Source organism: Lissotriton helveticus, chromosome 4_1 (genome assembly GCF_964261635.1).
Source record: "Lissotriton helveticus chromosome 4_1, aLisHel1.1, whole genome shotgun sequence".
NCBI classification, from domain to species: domain Eukaryota; kingdom Metazoa; phylum Chordata; class Amphibia; order Caudata; family Salamandridae; genus Lissotriton; species Lissotriton helveticus.
In genome coordinates this window covers 979,335,450-979,355,984 of record NC_136063.1, presented here as the reverse complement: position 1 = coordinate 979,355,984, position 20,535 = coordinate 979,335,450, and the positions used below count along the sequence as shown (strand labels likewise).

Genomic DNA, 20,535 nt, shown 5'->3' with positions numbered 1-20,535 from the left:
GGTTCCATTGCGAAGCCTCTGCCCCTACTGGTCAGTTGCTTGAGTTTTTATAGTATCTATCAGCAGATTTTAACTCATGTTCATAAGACTGTAAACACTAAATTCTCACAAGACAAAATACGAAGGGTAACAAAAGCATCGCCTCAATTCATATGTAGATATTTTAGCCTTCTCTTTAACCCTTCTACTGCGCCCGCGATTTTGTGGAAGTGCGGCACTTCCGCAAAACGGGCGGGCCGTGTCGCCCATTGGCCGACGGCAGCACCAGCGAGGTAGCGTGGCCGTCGACCATGGAAGGGGTTAATAGTCCACATTAACATGGCAGCGACCATAAACAATGAAAACATGTCAGCCTATAGACAGCAGGTGGACATGATGTTAACACTTCTACCTAGGTCTAAATTCCACACTTTCTAATAGAAAGATATGAAAGAGTCTGAAGGCAAGCACATGATAAAATTAAAAGAGATTTAAATGGGGCCCGTCAAGGTATTCATGACATCACTAGTGCTGGGCACAGTCAGTCACATGTTAGGATCACTTTTGAAAGGTTAGATGTACTCGGACAGAATCAATCATATCACTCTCACTTCACAAATGTGAAAGATTTGTGCTTCAGTCATTGAGGTACAAAGTACCTGACTGACTCCAACTGGGAATTACTGCATCATGTGACGAAAATTAAGTAAACAAAAAAAGAACAGGCATATGTTACAATACCAAGGAAGGTCTTTTATTGCCACTAACAGATAGATATATTGTCACCCAACTAAAGAGTTCTCATTTTATCAGCTTCAGAAAGATGAGGCCCCGTAATAATTTGAAACTCTATTCCCTCACAATATGGAGGTTTAAATACTGTCCTGACAGAATATTGTGACCAAAATATTGATTCCTTTAATATCATAAAAGTTAGTACATATAAATAAAGTATAGGCTTACTTTACTTCACTCTGCGTTTACATACCTTGACGATACATGCACAAGTGGAAAGAAGAATAGTAAATCTGTATATATCTACATATAGAAATATACATACTAAACTTCACAATGTTAAGTATTCTGCCTGTATCAGATACCTTCAAGTTATGAACATGTTGAGTCAAGTTTAGTAAATCTATACTTACCTAGACATACCTGTAAGAGATTATGCGGTCGGGGGACGATGTTTTAGTCACAATATTCTGGCAGGAAGATATTTTGCTTCTCGGCAATATGACATATACGTTTCAACTAGTAAACATTACGTTTAAGATCCCTGCATTGATCTACTAAGATGCCAACTCAGCCCAGTGTAATAATTTTTACAAATTAGAAATACATACTACCTTAAATATGTAATTTTCCCCTACTTTAAGAAAAGAGAGCATATCCAGGAGAAGCCATAATGTAATAAGACATGTGCTTTAAACCTGTTTCTTACTCATTTAACCAAGATAACTACAGAGAAACTTGTCCATTATAAAGCATGCTTTTCACCATAAAAAAAGACAACCCCATTGGCTTTGACACAGCCTTTCACAAGTGAGAAATAAAGCAGACAGCCTGGGCATTGAATATTTTTATGCTAAATTGTCCACCACTGCAAAACACGATTGGTGTGGTGTCCTTGTGTTAAGAGCATCTGAGAGAGGTACCAGTTGTTTCTCTAGTGATCCTATTTGAATACTGCTGGTGTGTCTCCTACTAAACCTGGCAATTCCAAGAATTGGACGAGGTGGGCTCACTCACGGAATGCGACATGCTTCATCATAGGCCACCTCGTCCCACCCTGGTAAGATGATATTACCAGGGCAGGCTCGACCTCGGGCTGGGCTATCCCAAGGGAGTTCTTAGATAAGAATCTTTTTTCCTGTATAAGTTGATTCCAGTTTTTTTTGCTAAAAATACCTTAGGATATACCACAAAAGTATAATTGTATTAGGGTGGTACCCTAGGTATAAATAAAACAAACCGTAAGGTATTGACAGGGTATATTGGTGGATACAATGATCCACATTTAAAAACATATGTTTTTTTCCCCAAACACAGCAAAGGTGGCACTTGTGGGAACAAACACTGAAATACTTCAAATTAACAAAGGAAAATCATTAAGATGCAAATATAATGGGTCAACACCCCTGTTCCAGGAAGGTTGAATGTGGCAATAACCTTGCTTAATCCAAAGGAACAGGTCCCTGGGGAGTATTCACTTACTTTGTCAAGGAAAAACACCCGCTTTGATCCTACCCTTACCGTTTCAACTGCCATTTGGAGAATGGATTGCATGCATCATGCACGCGTATTTAAAGTGCAGAGCTGGAATCCGACACAGATGGTCTCATGTGTAACACCTACTGGTGCTTCCAACATTGCAATCAAAATCAGGTGCCTCTCATATTTGCGGGAAAAGCGCCATTGCCCGTACCTGCGGGCCAATGAGAATGATAATGTCAAGGAGGCGTACACCACCCGGTGAGGCTGCCCCTCCTGAGAGTGGAGACTACCAGAGGAGGAACCTCTCCTTAATGACGTGCATGGGTGTGTGGCCATATTAGCAAGGCACCCGACAAATGTAAGAAGGCCGAGCCTCCAACTGTGATGCTGCCAATCCAGCGTGTGGGGTTTTGAAAGGGAGGGGCCTCCGTTGAGGACGCTCACATGACATCATCAGGCGGTTGTTGGAAAATGTAGGTTTTCCCATAAAAAAAAAAAATTAAAAAAACTTCTCGGGTCTGCGTTGAGATCCCAAAGACAAGGCCTCAAGTTGAGAGCAGTGCATGGTAGAACTGGGTGTCGCTGCCCTGCGGATGTGTATGACAGAAGATGCTTCAAGAAGCATTAGCAAATGGCAAATCCGGAGATTGCTATATATAAGTGTAGTTTAGCTTGGCCTGGTGTGCAGTGTTTTATGGAAAGCCTCAACACTACATGTATGGCAGAAGTTGGAACTTCCCTCTGATGTAACTCTTTTCTCAAACACCACTAAGCCCCCAAAAACATACTTGAAAACTGTTATTCAACACTATTTATACATCCATACATTTGCATCAACCCTGAATCTGCAGCCCGACTGTGCTCCACATCACCACAGGGAAACTCGCAGCAAATAGCCCAACATGGGGAAAACGGATTACAGGCAGGCTGAACGGGTGCTCAGTCAGAAGACTACTAAATGGAGGGGGGTTGAAAGGGGCAATCCGGGTGTCAGTTTGTGTTATTCCCAATTTTTTTATCTACAATAGGTAGTGCTCCAAGGGAAAGGGTGTCAACCGAACACCCCTGATACTCTTAAACAGAAGCCCGAGCCCTGAGCACATACAATAAGTGTCCAAAAAAAAAAAAAGTTTTCACGTCTTTTCCTGTATTCAGCCAGGCTTCATTTTAGTCAGAACGTCACACCAGCCAACACGTGTTTTGTCTTTAGGTTTAATGTCACCCTACGACTTCTTCAGGGCTGCCAAAGTATGGGTAGGCCTCACGTGTATGACGGTTCTAATTCCTATATCCTATCCAAGATTCAGTAAAGTAAATACTTGTGTGTCCTTTGGTGACACTTCCCGAGTACAGGAGACAATGTCCACCTCGGTCTCAGTGATCAATAACGGCGCAAGTACTTGCTCAGGGCTTGGGCTTCTCTCAGTCAGAAGACAGCAGCTACTTCTCTGGAGTATAGGCCCACAGCACAGCAGCTGGAAAATGATGACCTATCTTCCGAAGTGCAGGTATTGCAATGTAAAAGCGATTTTACTCAACATGCAAGAAATTCGAAATAAACAGAGTCAAAGATAGACTCGCTGCTAATATAAGCCGATCAACTGAAAGACAAATTGCATTATGAAGCTACGAGACTCGACATGTCGGAATGTTGTATCTCTAATAATGAAGATTAACTTACTAATCATGGATCCAAAATACAAGTGTTTGAAAAGGAATTGGCAACCATACGTAGTAAGAGTGAGGATTCGTAGACCCACTCTCGAATGAACAATATCGCAATCATTAGTGGGCCGGAGTCCACTGCTACTGGGTCAATGGAGCAATTCATTAGAGTATACTATCTGAGTTATTTCGCAGACAGATTCTCGCTCATGTTTGTTATTGAGTAGGCCCGCTACTCTCTGGCACAAAAAACATCACCCAGGGAACTTTCCCAGCCTCAAATTGGTAGATTGATGAACTACTGGTGCAGGGATGCAGCTCTCAGTATTGAACACAATTAAGCTAGAATGTAAAGCCTTGGCGAAGCAAATATATGTTCACCAACTCTATCAGCGGCTTCAAAGGGCAGTGCGTAGTGGGTGCATCTCGCTAGTCAACCACATGGTAAAGTTTGGCATCAATAATGCCAGTATATTGGGAATTGTTTGAGGGTGGGAAGAGCTCACAGGCCATTCGTGAATCTGTATGGGTGGGGAGGGAGAGGGCTATGCATGTGTGCACATGTTCATACACGACCTGCTCAGAGCTCCTTAAATCAGCAGCACTGGAGTATATAGCTCAAAGCTAGTTCAAGAACAGGATTACAGCAGACGACACTCCATTACGGTGTTCCAATGCCCCAGCAAAGGTCCAAAAGTGAAAAACCCGATAAATATATATTTTAAAATCTGAACGAACTTTGGTCAACATGAATTTTTTTATGTCTATAATGATAGTAGTGTATATAGACCAACACCAAAATGGCGCCAATCAGATTGAAGAAGGCTGCTGCGACAGCCGAAATGCATCTCTCTGTGCTGGGTCGGAGGAGGCTTAAATTGAATAAGAGCCTTTACCTGAATTGTCCTCGTGTGCGTGCTCTTTTCCTTAAGTGGAGCAGAGGTTTCCTGTTGAATATATATATATATATATATATATATATATATCTCGAAATTGACCCTCCTGTGAAACTACTGCAAGGTACAAGGGCAGAGGCAGCCACCAGGGACCGTCCCCTGGTATGGACCCCAGCACGCTTTAAAATGGCCTGCTCAGGGAGCGCGGAAGAAACTCTGTTGCAGAAACAAACAAGCATTGCCCACTGAAGGAAAAAAATTACGAGGCTGGCAAAATCACTACAAGGACCAGAAGGCTCAACATTGCAGCCCATCGCGGCGCCCACCAGAGGGCAATCACTGTTATATAAGGTGCAATGACTTGGTTCCAGTGTGCCTGCGCAGCCCCCAGATGCTTGAAGCTCCTCCTCTGAAGAAGGCCAAAGGTTGGCCGAAATGCATTAGGAACAGCTGAGCTTGCAAAGAGAAAAATTAAACCTTGCAATTTTACCGCATTGTGTGCAGCTCATTCTTTCCCTCGTGGAGAAGTTGCTGATATATATATATATATATATATATATATATATATATATATTTGTAATAGATGAGAACCTGCTTTCCACACACTCAAAAGAAGAGAATGAGGGACAGGGCAGGAGCACTAATGATGAGGGAGGTAACTATTCTCCAGCTTTACAACCCAGACATAGACTTGACATTGTTCTTAGCTTTTTGTCTTTTCCTCCACCAAAAGCTGGAAGGCAAATATCAAATATTGGCGGTGCTACATAAACGTCTTTGTGCAAAAGTGCATGTTGGACAAAATGCAAGCAACTGCAAAGTGTACACAGGTGAACATAAATCTAAAGTTTGGGAAAAAATAATGAAGTACACTCTGGCAAGACATTGTATAGAGCATAAACATTAGATACCACAAATGAGATATTGAATTAAAAAATACTACAGCGAGAAATTTTCTGAATTGAAAATCAAAACTCATTAGAGCACCACATCTTCAATGAAGAACACCCGTCATGTTTTATTAGAAATAACTTAAAAACTCCAACACAAAGTTAGACACCACCAGAGCAAAATGATTCAACACCCAAGAAAAGTTTTGAACGATGATATATGCACAATAAGCAATAGTATGAGGAGAAATTACAATACCCAGAATACCATTTACATGGAAGGTTCAGAGATAAGCATTTCCATTGAATAATGTGCATGTGGAAACAGAAGGGGACTATCTGCCAGATTCATCAAGCTTAATTGCTCTCGCAATGGGCCAGATTCTGAGAATCTGGCCCTTTGCGAGTGCAATTTTTGCATTTGGGATTCATCATCCCAAATGCAAAATTCGCTAATAAAGAATTCGCACATTTGCGAGGAATTGCAATTAAGGAATCTCTATTTGAGATTCCTTAAATGCAATTCATCAACCATTTTAAAATTGCGAAATCGGAATTTTGGGCCGCTATTTATCGCGAGGTCAAACCTCGTGGTAAATAGCGAAAACTTAGAAAACTTAGAAAAAAGCATTTTAATGCATTTTTCTAAGTTGCATGTTACACACACACATGTCCTTTAGACATGTGTGTGCGCAACACCTATGTAGATTACATTTCAGGGGTGCTACAGGGCGTCCTTTGGACACCCCTGGCACCCTTGAAATCGCTTCCTCATTTGCGATTAGCTAATTGCTAATCGCAAATAAGGAATAACTCCCCATTCATTCCTATGGGCCTTTAGGCCCATAGGAATGAATGGGGAGTTATTCCTTACTTGCGATGAGCAATTAGCTAATCGCAAATAAGGAATGTGTAGGAATCGCAATTTATTGAGCAATTCCTACATGAATCCCGTTTGCAAGTCCTTAATAGCGATTCCTTATGAATCGCTATTAAAGACTCGCAAAACGGCCCTTTCATGAATCTGGCAGTATATTTGTTGAATATACCCATACAATCAAAATAGACTAATTCCGCTTACAACAGAAGAGCTGAACAATATACACAACATGGAGACACTGCAAAGTTGTGGTTGCAGAATGCCATGACAATTGCGAACAAATAATCCAATAGTATGTTAAAAACCAAATCCAGTTGTATACACGTCACATTACACATCACTTCCTCACTAGATGCAATGAAAAACTATGCATTCGCCTGAATATCAGTGATTTTGCAACCATTTAACTAAAAATTACCGTAAGCATTGATAACCAAAAACGTATCCTTTTATTTAAAACAAGTGCTACAATCAATTAATAATGTTTTAATACAATGATAAACATTTGCTTATAAAACCTTTAAATATGGACGCAAATAGTATTGGCAAAATGCTACTAGAAATAACAGTTTTTAGTCTTGCATCACATGAGGTCTATTTTGTTATAATTAGAGTAATTGGGAAATGAAGACCTCTTTTATGCGTGGGTGTTAAACATAGTAAATGTGAGTGATACTTCTTTAACTGCTGTGAAGAAAGATAAGAAACTAAGTACTTATGTGTTCATGTTCTATTTATAAAACAAATGTGTAATTTGAGATTGCCCTCTTGAAGAAGGGATTTATACCCGAAACTCTCAAGGAGTCATAATAAAGATATATTTTCAAAGGAAGAAATCACCTGAAATATGTAGAAAAAGAAAATATTAAAATTTTAATATTCAGGGTGGGACCCAATGTTATGAGTGCGCCACCACCAAGAATCAGTTATACACTTTATTCAGACCGATTTGTCAAACATACCCAGCAAGAGCAAAGTCTCTTACCTCAATTGTAAACTGGTGTAAAAATAGTTATACAACCAAACAAACGCACAGCGCAGTGCAAATCTATGTCTACCACAAAGAAGTTTTAAATATGTGTCTTAATAAGAAGTTTTCTTTTGCTAAAGCTGTGCAGAGAATGGTTCTAGGAATGAATGCTCCATCCCAAATCCTCTAAATAATACTTAACAACACTTCTATCCCCTTAAGGAAGGTGCAGTGGGGGGAAAATGAAGTTGCTGCTGAGTTAGGATTAAAATAAGGAGGTTTTACCTATGGGACATCTTGTGTTTCTTGACAAGTCACTACATGTTCATTATATGGCGGCACTTTCAAGTAGCTGAACTATGAATATAACTTGAAAGATTGTAACACAAATAGTGTTTCGCAATACTAGCTTAATTGACATTAAAAATATCAGAACAAATGTTTTTGTAATTCCTTAGAGAGTCCTGTGGAAGCATACACTCAGGCACTTTTTTCTTTGTACCAAGAAGTCCAAATGACCCTGCTCATGCCTTGAACCCGCCTTTGTGCTGAGGTGGAGAACTTTGTCTAGATGTCAACGAACGGCAGTAAAGCAATCGTTAATTACATCTCATGATCCGGACTCAGGAGTAATGCCATCAACACCTCTCTCCTGTCGTCTTCAATACATGGTGAAAGCCTACTAATGATGTTTCCTGAAGTTAATGACTCTGATCTCACCTCCCTCATCAGTCAAATTAAAACAGGGTCCCCTGATAATTTTCTACCTGCTAAAATGGTTGCCTCCCTGAGCACCTTTCTCGGACCCGAAATTCAGGTTGTAATAAATCTCTCCCTCAAGAAGGGACTGGTGCCTCTAGAGTGGAAGAAAGCAGTGGTGAATCCCATCCGGAAGAACGCGGCATTGCCTTGGACGGACCTCTCTAACCTCCGCCCCATCTCCCTTCTGCCATACCTTTATCAAGATGACCGAGAAACATGTGAACACCCATTTGTCTAAATACATCGAGGCAGCGGAAGGTCTAGACTATTCTCAATCTGGGTTTAGACCTAACTACAGCACCGAATCTGCCCTCCTCTCCGTGACCGATAACATCAGGATGGCACTGGATGGAGGGGGCTCTATGATTCTGGTGCTGTTAGATTTATCCGCTGCCTTTGACACGGTGTCACATGACATTCTTCTCGGTCGTCTAAGGAAGGTGGGGATAGGAGGCTTGACCTTGTCCTGGCTGGAGAGTTTTCTCTCGGGCCGCTCACAATGCGTCAGACTGGGCTCCCTTCATTCCATCTCTAGGGAGCTCACCAAGGGAGTGCCACAGGGCTCATGTCTAATCCCCACACTTTTTAATGTGTATGTGGCCCCCTTGGCTGACATTGTGAGAGTGCATGGGTTCACCCCGGTGTCATATGCTGACGACACCCAGCTTCTGTTCCCTTTTCAGACTCTCACACCTGCAATTAAAAAATCATTTGCTGAAGGTATGAGAGTGGTGTCTGACTGGATGACCCATAATTGCCTCCAATGCAACGTGGCCAAAACTGAGGTCATGTTGTTCGGGGAGGCCCCCCTCCTGTGGTCTCCAGAATGGTGGCCATTGGATCTGGGGGCGATACCTAGCCCCAAACAGGCAGTAAAGAATCTTGGTATACGGTTAGATCAAGCACTATTACTAAAAGAACATGCTAACCAGGTTACCGGTTCCTGTTTCCGGATCATCGGACTCCTAAGGCGTGTATTCCCATTCCTGCCCGACAGCTACAGAAAGACTCTTGTCCAGACCCTTGTGGTCAGTAGGCTAGATTATTGTAACGGCCTCTTTATTTCAGCTAATGAGGAACAGCTCAGCAGACTACAAGTGGCCCAGAACACCGCGGCAAGATTGGTCCTTAACGCCCCGGCCGAATCTCCCTCACGCCCCTTTTTGAACAAACTCCACTGGTTGCCTGTTCGGCAACGTGTTAAGTTCAAGGTCTGCTGCACAATACATAAGTGGGTCTTTGGCTCAGGTCCCAAATATTTAGCTGAAAAATTCAATCTCTATAGTCCTGGACGTTCTCTGTGCTCCAGCAACCAACAGCTGCTTCAGGTCCCCAAGATCAGGAAGGCTAGACAGGGAGGCCGAGCTCTATCCTATAAGGGCCCTACACTCTGAAACTCGCTCCCTTTCACTCTGAGACAAAACACTAATTTTCAGTCCTTTAAGAAATCACTCAAAACATATTTGTTCTCGACATCTTAAAATACAGTATAGCCTATGGACCAAGGTCTGACACCTTAGCTGCAGCACAAGCGCGGAGATACCCCTTCGGGGGTCGAGTCCTGCGCAATATAAGCATATAAATAAATAAACAAATAAATAAATAACAGGAGTCCTAGGGGACTTGGGTCATTTGTGGAGCTGTTTCCTGGTCTCAGTATTGGAGGAGAAGCCGGTCTATTGGGACTCAATCTGCTGGTTGTACCTGCTTCCTTATATTTCAATTAGTTGACATATAAACCGCAGAAAAATGGATTGATGAATTGATTTACTAGTTTAAATACTTAGTTTCTGATGAATTAGCAAATTGTGGTGTATAACATTTTAATTCCTTGACAAACACTTCCCACAGATGCAAAATTGAAAGGCATTGCTTAAGATATATTTTTTTCACCTCAAAGCAATTAGCGGGACGGCACTATTTGCCCACTTAACCTCACCACCAACTAAGCAAACAAAATGCCCTGGTGGTGTCATGCTTCTGTTCTATGCCATTCAAAGACATCCATTCAAGAAAACAGTCATTTGAAAAGCCAACTGGCCCGGCACTTTGTTAGAAAACATGTTTGGTAATAGTTGGCCGACTTTGTGAGTGTTGACCATTGCTCTCCTACAAAGACAATTACAAAATGAAGCACCATCTCAGGCCTTAACACTATGGAAGCTTAGAGTAGGGGAATAATGCTCTACAGAGTTCGGCACTACCCTCGAAGGAAAATGTTATAAAAATTAGTCAGAGATGTAGCTTGTGTTGCATGAATGTTGTGAGCACAGGAGATACTTTGTCAAAAAAGCCAATATTTTCATCGCACATTTAAGTAAATGTGTGTGTGTTTACTTTGAGCAGAAAACAAAACCTTTGATTTAACGATATACAAACAAAATCAAATGAAAGGGTGCAATAGTGATCCGTAAGTAACACTGTGTAAAATAAACATTCCCTAAGCAAAAAAGCCTTAAATAAGGAATTAAAATCTCAGCAAACTAAACACATCACAGAACTCACTATTGTCTCAACTACTAGCCACACATAATATCACATATGTGGTCTAACAAAAGAACTAATTGATTAACTAACTGATGCCTTTTCATCAAAACCAAAGAGAAAACAAATGGGGCAACGCAACCACATTAATGAAATGTTATAGCCTTGGTGGATCGTCCAATTAAGTAATAAGAAGTCATAAAATGAGTCAATGACTTGAGGGGGCTACCCCCAATCACAGTCTCTTTCTCTCTGTCCTTCTCACCTTGAAGTTTTCAAAACAGCTAAATCGGTTTGTAGTCACACCTACAAATGGGCATTTATCAGTGTGCCATGTCCAAAAAATAAAAAGTATACGAAAAGAAAAGTTTAGTGAAGAGTTGCCAACATCTGGAAATTAACCCACGGTACACTCTAAAATACCACGGTAACCTTCTGAATCATTTGAGCACAAAAGTGAAATTGTAAAGTCTAATGCAAAAAGAGCTGCAGATTAACAGAGCACAGCTGCACAGGAAAACGAAAAGAAGTGATGTCCTATAAAACACAAAAACAGCACACATAAATACACAAGAAAAAAATGTGTTATCCTGTGCCGCCCTCATTCAGTTTGAATTGAAAAGACTCTGAAATCTGTAAACACAGATCACAACCCAGTTGATGAAGACACGTTGTGCCCACTAGATTTTTTTACTGCAGCCTCTCAAAGAGTTTGCATATTCTGATGGTAATCGGTAAAGTTCGGGCCTTTCCATATTTGCTAATTAAAGCTGCAAATGTGCTAATGCATGGTCACAGCACGAAATTTTACTTCTGTGTACTTTCCTGAATATTTTACCAGACATATAGCTTATTTGTTTACTACTGTCCGTTATATGGTACATACCTAACCACAGGTTCAACTGGTTGATTTACATAAAACAAGTTATTTACAACAGACATAAATATCACGTACTTATCATCAACTCTGCAGTTCTAACAGGTAGGTTATAGAAGGTAAGCTTTGATCCAGTGAGTGATGAGCTTTTTGCCCAATGCCAGGAGGATGGTAATGGTTCTTATGTCCTCAGGGATTTGGTTTCAGAGTTTGGGTGCACGTTATGGGACGGTCTGTTTGGTGGTTTTCATTGAGGAAGGATTTAAGGAATTAATCTTTCTTTACCTTTTGTTGTTCTTAGGCAATCAGAGGCAATTATTCTTCTAGGTAGCTTGGGAAGTGTACATGTGCAGCTTTGGGAGTTGTGCATGCATTCTTAAGAGAGAAACATAGCATTAACAGGAAGCCAGTGGCTTTTTAGGTTTCGCCTATTACCATTCGCTTGTGAATGGAATAGGCGAAAATTCAAGGGCTTGATCGACTAGTGAAACCACTGCGGTTTCACTGCGGTTTCTTCACAGTGCATGTGAGGTCACGTGAACACAAAAGCAGGTCACATGAACACAAAAGCAGGTCACGTGACCACACAAGCACGAGCATCTCTCTAATCCGCCTGCCCCCACCAGGCTCTCCCGCCCCCATCCGGCTTCCCTCCGCGCATCTGCCTGCCACACTTCTCCCCTTGCACGCATTCCCGCCCCCCCCACCAGGCAGCCCTATTGCAGTCAAACCAAGAGCTCACCATCAGGCGAATTTCATGCAGCATATGTCCCTTATTCACTTCCCCGGCTAAAGGCTTCCACTGCCCCGCCCCCCGCCGTCACTTATTCACGGCCGTAGGTCGTGCCTCCATTCTTCCCTGGCTATGCTCCCCCCCCCCCCCCCTCCCCCCAGTGCTGATTCCGTCACTTAATCACGGCCGCAGGCCGTGCCTCCCTTCTTCCCCGGCTCTGTTCCCCCCCTCCCCCCAGTGCTTGTTTTGTATTGCCTGCGTAGCAGACACGGAAGGCGTGCGCCATTTGCAGCCCAGACTAACCCGAGAAAGCCAGCAGCCGGCAAGGCAGGACGGATGCGTCCCAGCTGGACTGTCGATCTGCCACGAGCCCCTGCATGGCCCTATCCGCCCTCCACACCCCCCCCCCTTCTTTTTTGGAGCCAGCCTGCAGATGTGGAGTGAGCTCCTGGAGTCTGCAACCTTAAGGCTGCACGCTTCCGTCCTACATTTAGGCTCCCTCGCTTCACCACTTTATGCTACGGGCTCTGCCTGTGGACACGCAGCGTCGGATGCCTCTTCCCTCTTTCGCCTGCTCCAAAACAACATGTTAAAAAAAAAAAAATTTAAACCTACACCAGCAAAACACAGCAGTGGAACAGCATTCTGCTCCACAGGACCAGACACACATTCCTAGTGTGCCTGATATGTCTGCTTACCATGGCAGTTCAGGTTTGATTTGGCCTCGCCGAGAGCAGTTTAGCCGGAGCTGCATAGGCAGTATGAGAAGTGCACTGGATGAAAGCAGGGCTCTAGGGCTCTCGTGACTCAGAGGCTTGTGGCGCTCGCTGTCTAGGAAAACGCTTTTTGAGATTTTGCTAATCACGATATTCCTTTCAAATCCGCTTAAGCACGTGATGGCCGCTATTTTTAACAAATGTGCTGCTATAAAATAAATTGTGGCCTCTGGTGGTTTTTTCTTTTACTACTGTGTGATATTAGTTGTGTGCGCCATGGTTCAGGCACACAGCCGTCTCTTGCTGCATAAGTTGTGCACTGCACGGCAACCACGGCTTTAGCTGCCCTCATAGTCTCACATTTCCACCGGGATGTTAGGGCAGGCAGTTTTGCAAGAGGCATGCGGATACAGAACATTCGCTGACACCGTGTCCACAGGAGCAGTATGGGCATTCACTGGCTCTGTCTGATCTGGGGCTTAAAGGGTAAAGCGCTTTAGGGATGCTGGTGGTGTAGGGGTACAGCATTACATGGCCATATGCTTTAGAACTGTCCCTGATAACGTGAAACAGGTGCAGGTTGTGGAAGCTTAACATGACATCATGGGCAGAGAACTTCGGACCCGGCCGGTAGGTACAGGAGGAGGCTACAGAGGCTCGGCGTTGCACAGAGTGCCATGGGACCATGGCGAGGCTGCAGAGACTCCGCTTTTCCCAGTTAAATGGGTAGAAAGCTTTATCTGTGCATGCAAGCTGTTAGGGGAGTAATTTGATGCGTAATTTGTGAAATAATAAGTGCCGGGCCCAGACCTTTTTGCTCGTATGCTGCTACCAGTGATGCACAGTTGTGGTGCCGAAAATCAAAACTGCATAGTCATGATTTACCCTCATGCATATTGAATCCATCACAAGACACTCCATGCCCCTTAAACACACTCCTGCACGTTCTTTTTCGCCCCTACTTTCTCCCTTTGTCACACATTTTCTCTCTTTCTTTTGATCCCTTTATCAGGGTGCGTGCTGTTCCAGCAAAGAGCAGTAGAGTTACTGCCGGGCACAGTGTTACATGGGCAACAAGCAGGCGCGCTACGTGTATAAAACTATAACCACCATAGCTTCCAAGGTTTCAGATTGCTTATGGTGACATTTTCATAATTTCAGTGTACTCTTGAGTGACAATCCAATGATTTAGTGACACTTTCTCGTGAGCAAAACCAAGCAATGAAGACAGGAAAACATATAAGCCCTCAGGAGAGTAAGTATGAGGCACACATAAGTCACAGCCAGGCTGTATTATTTTAAAAAGACTTCAGCTTTCTCAACCCTATAAAAACGCTATAAAAATCATAAGCTGAGCAGTCTGCCCTGGTCCTGCACATTGCATGCTACCTGCCCAGCTCCGCAACTGGCACCAGATTACACCAGGAATAAGTCAATGCAATAGGTCTCGCATTTTCAAAATTTTGACCTATTGGTATTGTAAATTACAATGTCTTTTATCATTGCATGTTTGTTAAACACATATAAAACAAGCACTGGCGTTGCCAATAGGTTTCGCATTTGGAAAGTTGGAGCTATTGTTGTAAATGACATTTTATATTTATATATCGTTATTGGCATTGTCAATAACAATATATAAATATAAAATGTCATTTACAAAACCAATAGCTCCAACTTTCCAAATGCGAAACCTATTGGCAACGCCAGTGCTTGTTTTAGTATAGGTGTTATGTGGCCAGACTTTCTGGCATTTGTAACAAGTCTACTTGTGTAGTGCACGATGGCCTTTTAGGGGAGAGTGTTGATAAGGCCTGCTACAATGGCGTTGCTACTGTTTTAATGTGCCAGTGCTTGCTCCAAAATTCCGAAGTGGGGGGGATTGACATCGTACAGTAGGTTTAGCTGGTATGTAGCGGGTTTTGAGAGGTGGCTGATGTGATCATTGAAGGATAAAGAGCTTTGGAACAATAATACTAAAGAGCAACGCTGTTTGTATCAGAGTGAGGGGGATTTCTAACGATGTTTCCCATAGGTGGAAGCTGGTTCTTGGATTGAAGGATTATGAATTAGTTGTCTGAGTTGAGTTTGAGAGAGCTTTTGAAGGAAATTTTTCAATTTGTATACGTCCAAGAAAACGGTCATCATAAATTATTTGTGACAGAAAATCGGTGTTTGATTACATGGTGACAAGTTAAAATCTCTTTGGGTCCACTCAGACTTTCATCCTTCTGAGGTCAATAAAATGAGTGCCATTTAGTTGGGTAAAAATTCCAAGTGAAGTCACTTCCTGTGATGTCACTTGGCCATGCCATTTAACGTCTTGTTGTGTCACTGGGTCAAATACCAAGTGACGTCTTGTCCCATTACTTTCACTCCCTCTGAACTACTTTGAAAAGCTGAGAGGCACGTTGATACTTTGTAAAGGTCAAAGGATCATTGGCAAGGCCATGAGTTAGGCAGACACGATCAGTGCTGGTTGATGAGTCAGACTGAGGACCAACAAAGTCAACACCCCTCTAAATTATAGACGCCTTCGTTAACACCTCCTCAACAGTAAGAGTTGAGAGTGACACTCTTCGGCAAACAAAAAGAACATTACAGCACGGAGGCAAACCATGAATGGAGGGGGGGGGGGATTCGTGTTACAATGCACTAACTCCCCTCACCTTCCCAATCCCAGTACACCGGGCATGGAGGGGAGAATGCTAGTGCCCTGCCTCTGGTTCAGATGGAAAACTGACAAGACCCATCTCCCCTGCTCACCGAGAGGAGCGGCGGGTGGCCGCGCAGAGCTCTGCAGCCTCGAGAGAGAAGCAGCAGCAGGTACCGATGGGCCATGACCTCCCAGGTCCGCCTGCCCGCTCCCTTGCCTGGTCTTCCTGCTCTGCGTCCCCAGCCCTGGCTAGGAGGCTGCGTGTGCCTGTGCTGACTCCGCCACTCGACGTCACAAGCACGCCCTCTCACTACGTCCCGACTAATGTATAAGCCATCTTGGAACAGTTCGGTATTTATCCAGCTTGACAAAAACTGCTGTCTGAGAACGTGGTCCTCTACCCTGAAATGTGTAACACTCGGCTGGGCTGGATATTGTCTACAATGTATTTATTCATTATGTTCTTTGCTTATAATGTAAGGACGAGTCATGACTCACGAGACGTGTCTGCCAATCCGTGATGGTTTATTAACGGTCTGTAGGATTTGGCTGCTTGAACTTTTACATGACATTACAGTGACAGATTCACAAGCGTGGTCCAGCGTTTTAATGAAGCTCAGTTGTTGGTTTATTTTCTCGATGTAGTACATAGGATACATCGTTGGCAAATAAAAGTGGGCGTGGCTACTGTGGATCCGCCCTTGTTCTCTCCCAGATGGGCTAGGCTATTCTATTTAATTTGGTCATGGCCAGGGGTTATACAAGTGGGTTATATATTGGTCACCTTGGAACCTTGCGTAACCATTGACTCCGCACGTTAAAGGCCATAACAGAGCCCGCCCATAAACATTCAATTTGAGCATGCGCAGTTCGTTTGTATTCTATTTCTCCGTGTCATCGTGAGTTAGTGAGATTCTCTGCAGTTTTCTTGTCTTAGCAGATGCAATTCTAACAAGCATTGAGTCTTTTGAGTCTTAAATTAAACTTGCATCGGTAGCTAAAAGGTGCGCGGAAAAATCGAACACGCTGAAATGTATTTATTTACTCTGGTGTTGGTGAATCCCTTTGATTTTTGAAAAGTTTGTTAATCTATTTTTTAACATGTTTACATCTTTGGTTACGCACCATTGTAACGTTTTCTTTTTATGTTTAGACACGGGGTCTACAACCTTTTTTGGAACTAGAGCTACTTATGTTCCATGAAAGTGATCTTACAAATCGCAGCCAGGTCCCGCGTGTGCTGAATCCTGGAGGAACAGGAAGCAGCCAGCAGGCAGCCTCCCTACCCTACCCTATGCCAATCATAACGCTGCAATGGCAGCGTTGTGATTGGTGAGGCGCAGCGGAGAGCGCCCCAGCCAGGCCATTTTCTCTATGTAGGCTGCATCATGCAGCCTGCATAGAGAAAACAGGAGAATGCGCATGGCTGGGTTGGTCGGCCCTGGGGCTGACCAACCAGTCAGTACCCACACAAGTGGGCAAGCCACTCCCCCCCCCCTGTCCTTGAGCAGGACCGTCCGCCCACAACCAGGTACTCCAGGCACTTCTGATTTCTCGCAGTGCGAGAAGCAGAAACATAAAGGAGTGAGGCAACACCCCCACACATAGCTGCGAAGGTTTCAGATTGCTATGCGTGACATTTTAATAATTTTAGAGTAATTATGATTGACATTTCAATGACTATGAGTGACACTATCTCATGAGCAAAATTAAGCAATGAGGAGGGAAACAATAATATCAGAAATTTCACACATTTGAGGAACGAGAAACTAAGTTTACTGCTGCAAAACGTAAGAAATATAAACAACTTCCATTGATCAGACTCTAGCTAAAATTGCAGAAATTAGATAAAGCAGCTTGGAAGTGGTTCAAAATGTCATTATAATCAGCTGAATGACTCGCAGTCTCACTCAACAGCCACCAGTTACCTGAGCTGTAACGCAACTGAAAACCAAAGCATAGACATACTGTGTGAGTGACAGGGGCACAGGCAAACTCAAAATAAGTCTAGAATGGAGTGGTAGGCACCTGATTGAGATGATCTACACTTCACACATAAAACTGGGTAAGCTCTCAGGTATGTTTGCACTGTCTGTTTTCATGAGTTTAAATGGTTGAAGTTCTCTGCAGTTTAAGATGCCCTAATAAATCGAAAGTAATCCGTGGCATTTAATTGGACGTCGTGAATAAACACGGCACAGTTTATTCTATTTAATAAGAAGCTCTAATAAATATTGTTTCGTTAAGGGAGTGGGGTTTGCTGTGCTGTGCTAGCTGCCCTGACCTGGGCAGACTGAGTGTTTCTGAATAAGTGAAAGATCCACTGTGGCCTTCATGTGCTGCCTCTAATCTCTTTTCCTCTACTTGTGAGGAAGAGAGTGACGCTCTGAACAAACAAGGAGGCCCAATGAGGGGTGGGTGGGGGGCTCCTTTACCAAGCAATAAACAAAAACCTTTCAGTCGCTTCAGAGCCCCGCGGCCTCTCCCAAGGCTCCACCAAGGAGAGATAACCGAGATACGGCGGAAGAGCTGCACGTGGGGGTGGGGGCTCAGCCAGCATCTTAACTTAGCGCACACAGGCTCGCTCTCCCACTGACCACGACCATTCGAACATGAGGTGATAGCAAAGTTTCACTAACCTCACAGAAGAAGGGCTCTCCAACTCCAGTCTGTCCAGGCGGCCCCAGTGTCACTGACTTCTTTGCGTCGGCTACAGTAAAATATTGCATGATTCAATGGAGGGCGGATAAAAATTGCACGTGGTGCCCGAGCCGATGCAAGCTGGCGGACGGTACCGTAATTATAAGCAGTGCTCCCTTTAACCATGAACATGCCGTGCAGCCCGCAAACTATTCAGCCGCATCGAGAGCCCAAAATATACTGCGCGCGCTTCCACAGTGACGTCCCCCCGCAATGACATCAGCCTGCCAGTAAGAGCAGAGCCGCGGCAGTTAGATTCAACCAGGATACATTGTACTAAAGCTGCCTGCAGCCTTAGCTCAGCTGAACCCCAAGCCTGCTGGAGTAGTGCGCATAAGCCACGGCTGCGCGTTGCCACAGACTCTCAGTTTAAGTCAGGCTTGACAGTCACTCAGGCTTGACAGTGACAACCTCAAATACTGGTAATTCACTCAACTTTTAAATACGCTGATTTGAGCGACAATCCTTTCACATGTGGTAATGTAACTTAAAATGCGTTAGTGTCACACCGGATGTGTGACACTTGGCAGGCTGCCCACGCCCCTATGGAGGAGCCGTCACTGAGTTTAGTCTGTTCTCTTTAATCCAGTAAAAAGCAGAAAATATTCTAATCGAACTATCTCTTCCCTCGGGGAGGAGGGAGGTTTGCTTATGATTTCAATGGAGAGTTCTCTGAGAGAGAAATGGGATTGCAAGGAAACACCATTCCTTTTTCTCGGGGGTTCGCCATTGATAATCATAAACATTGATTATATTAGTTAGCACATTACAGAGGAAATCCACAAGGGAAGAGATAAAAATGAAGAAGCACAATGTAGGCAAATAGATTTCTTAGAGGGGATTGCCCAATCTGTGCATTTGCCCTCGTATCTGAATCATGAAAAGAAGAGTCTTTTAAAGGTGTGAATGCATTTCCAAGTCGCAGCTTTGCAAAGTTCAGAAATAGGAATGTTTCTAAGCAAAGCTGCACAATGGGCTTCTCAGGTAATGCTTGGTAGGCTTTCTGGCAACCTAGGATTTTGCAGGAGACAATCCATCTAGACAAAGATTACTTCAAAGTGGCAGATCCTGTCCTTAAACGACCAGATATATGAAAAACATATTTTGATTTCCTCTAAGACTTTGTCTTATCTGCATAAATATTCAATACCCTTCTTACAGAGCGAGAATGGAGAGATCTTTCTGCAGGAGAAGAGGGATTTTGAAACTATGTAGATAAAGACAGTCTGATTGACATGAAAATGTGACACTATTTTAGGCAGAAATTTAGGATGTTTCCTCATCACTACCCTATCACTGAATAATTGTACAGAGGTTATAAAGACTAAGCAGGATGCCTTCCAAGATAGTTGTCGGAGATAGGCCATATGTAGTGTTTTGCCTGTGCCGTCACAGGCGTAGCGCGTAAGGGTCATGTGACCCCGTTAATAAAAGGGGTCTGGCACGCACATAAGCCAGTTGGGCTACGGCGGCTAGACAAGTAATCAGCATACCTGGCTCTGCATTGTTATTTCAAAGCCCCCAAGCGTGCCACTAATTGTACCCCATTTGTGTCGCCCCTACCCTGGTTCAGGGCCGGCCCACGACACAACAGCTGGCAACGAGGGTGGGCGTGCCCTCACCGCATGTCGGACTGCGGTAAGGCGGCCGTGAGCACTGCCATCGGCTCGCGGTGCTCGTGCCCTGGCGTGCGGCGCGCTGCGCCCTATTTCAGCGGCGGCTGGATCGGAGTGACCGGAGGCTGACGGATTCCCTGTGAAGGCCCTGCTGCATCTGCGAGGCCCGCGAGGTGAGGCGCAAGACTGCTCCCGGCCACGCTGCCTGCCACCTATTGGCCTGCAGGCCACGTGGTGCCCCACGCGGGAGGCGCGCAAACTCCTGCTACTGGTCCCTGAGATCTGGGAGGCTCGAGGAGCTCCTGTTGCCTGTTCTCCTCTCCAAGGCCCCAGAGAGCGTGTCAGTGTGCCCTGCTGGGGTCACAGGCCCCGTTTCAGTGCGTGGAAGGGGTAAAGAAGCAGAAGGCCTACATCACATGCCTAGGGGTGCACGGTGAGCGAGTAGAAGAGCTCACCACAGAGGCAGCACCCACCCTGCCCAATTAAGAGGTACACAA

At 44.0% G+C, this 20,535-nt stretch overlaps 1 protein-coding gene across 2 annotated transcripts in view; it reads right to left on the bottom strand.

Annotated features, from left to right (window-relative positions):
• The window catches only part of AFG3L2 (AFG3 like matrix AAA peptidase subunit 2), a 217,583-nt gene extending 201,577 nt beyond the window's left edge, over positions 1-16,006 (bottom strand). The window contains exon 1 of one of the 2 annotated variants that reach the window (XM_078687596.1): positions 15,833-16,006. In XM_078687596.1, the coding sequence (XP_078543722.1) occupies positions 15,833-15,907 (75 nt within the window). In that variant the 5' untranslated portion in view covers positions 15,908-16,006. The remainder of the gene's footprint in view (positions 1-15,832) is intronic. The other variant, XM_078687597.1, reaches the window with a different exon arrangement.
• Between the last annotated feature and the right edge of the window lie 4,529 nt (positions 16,007-20,535).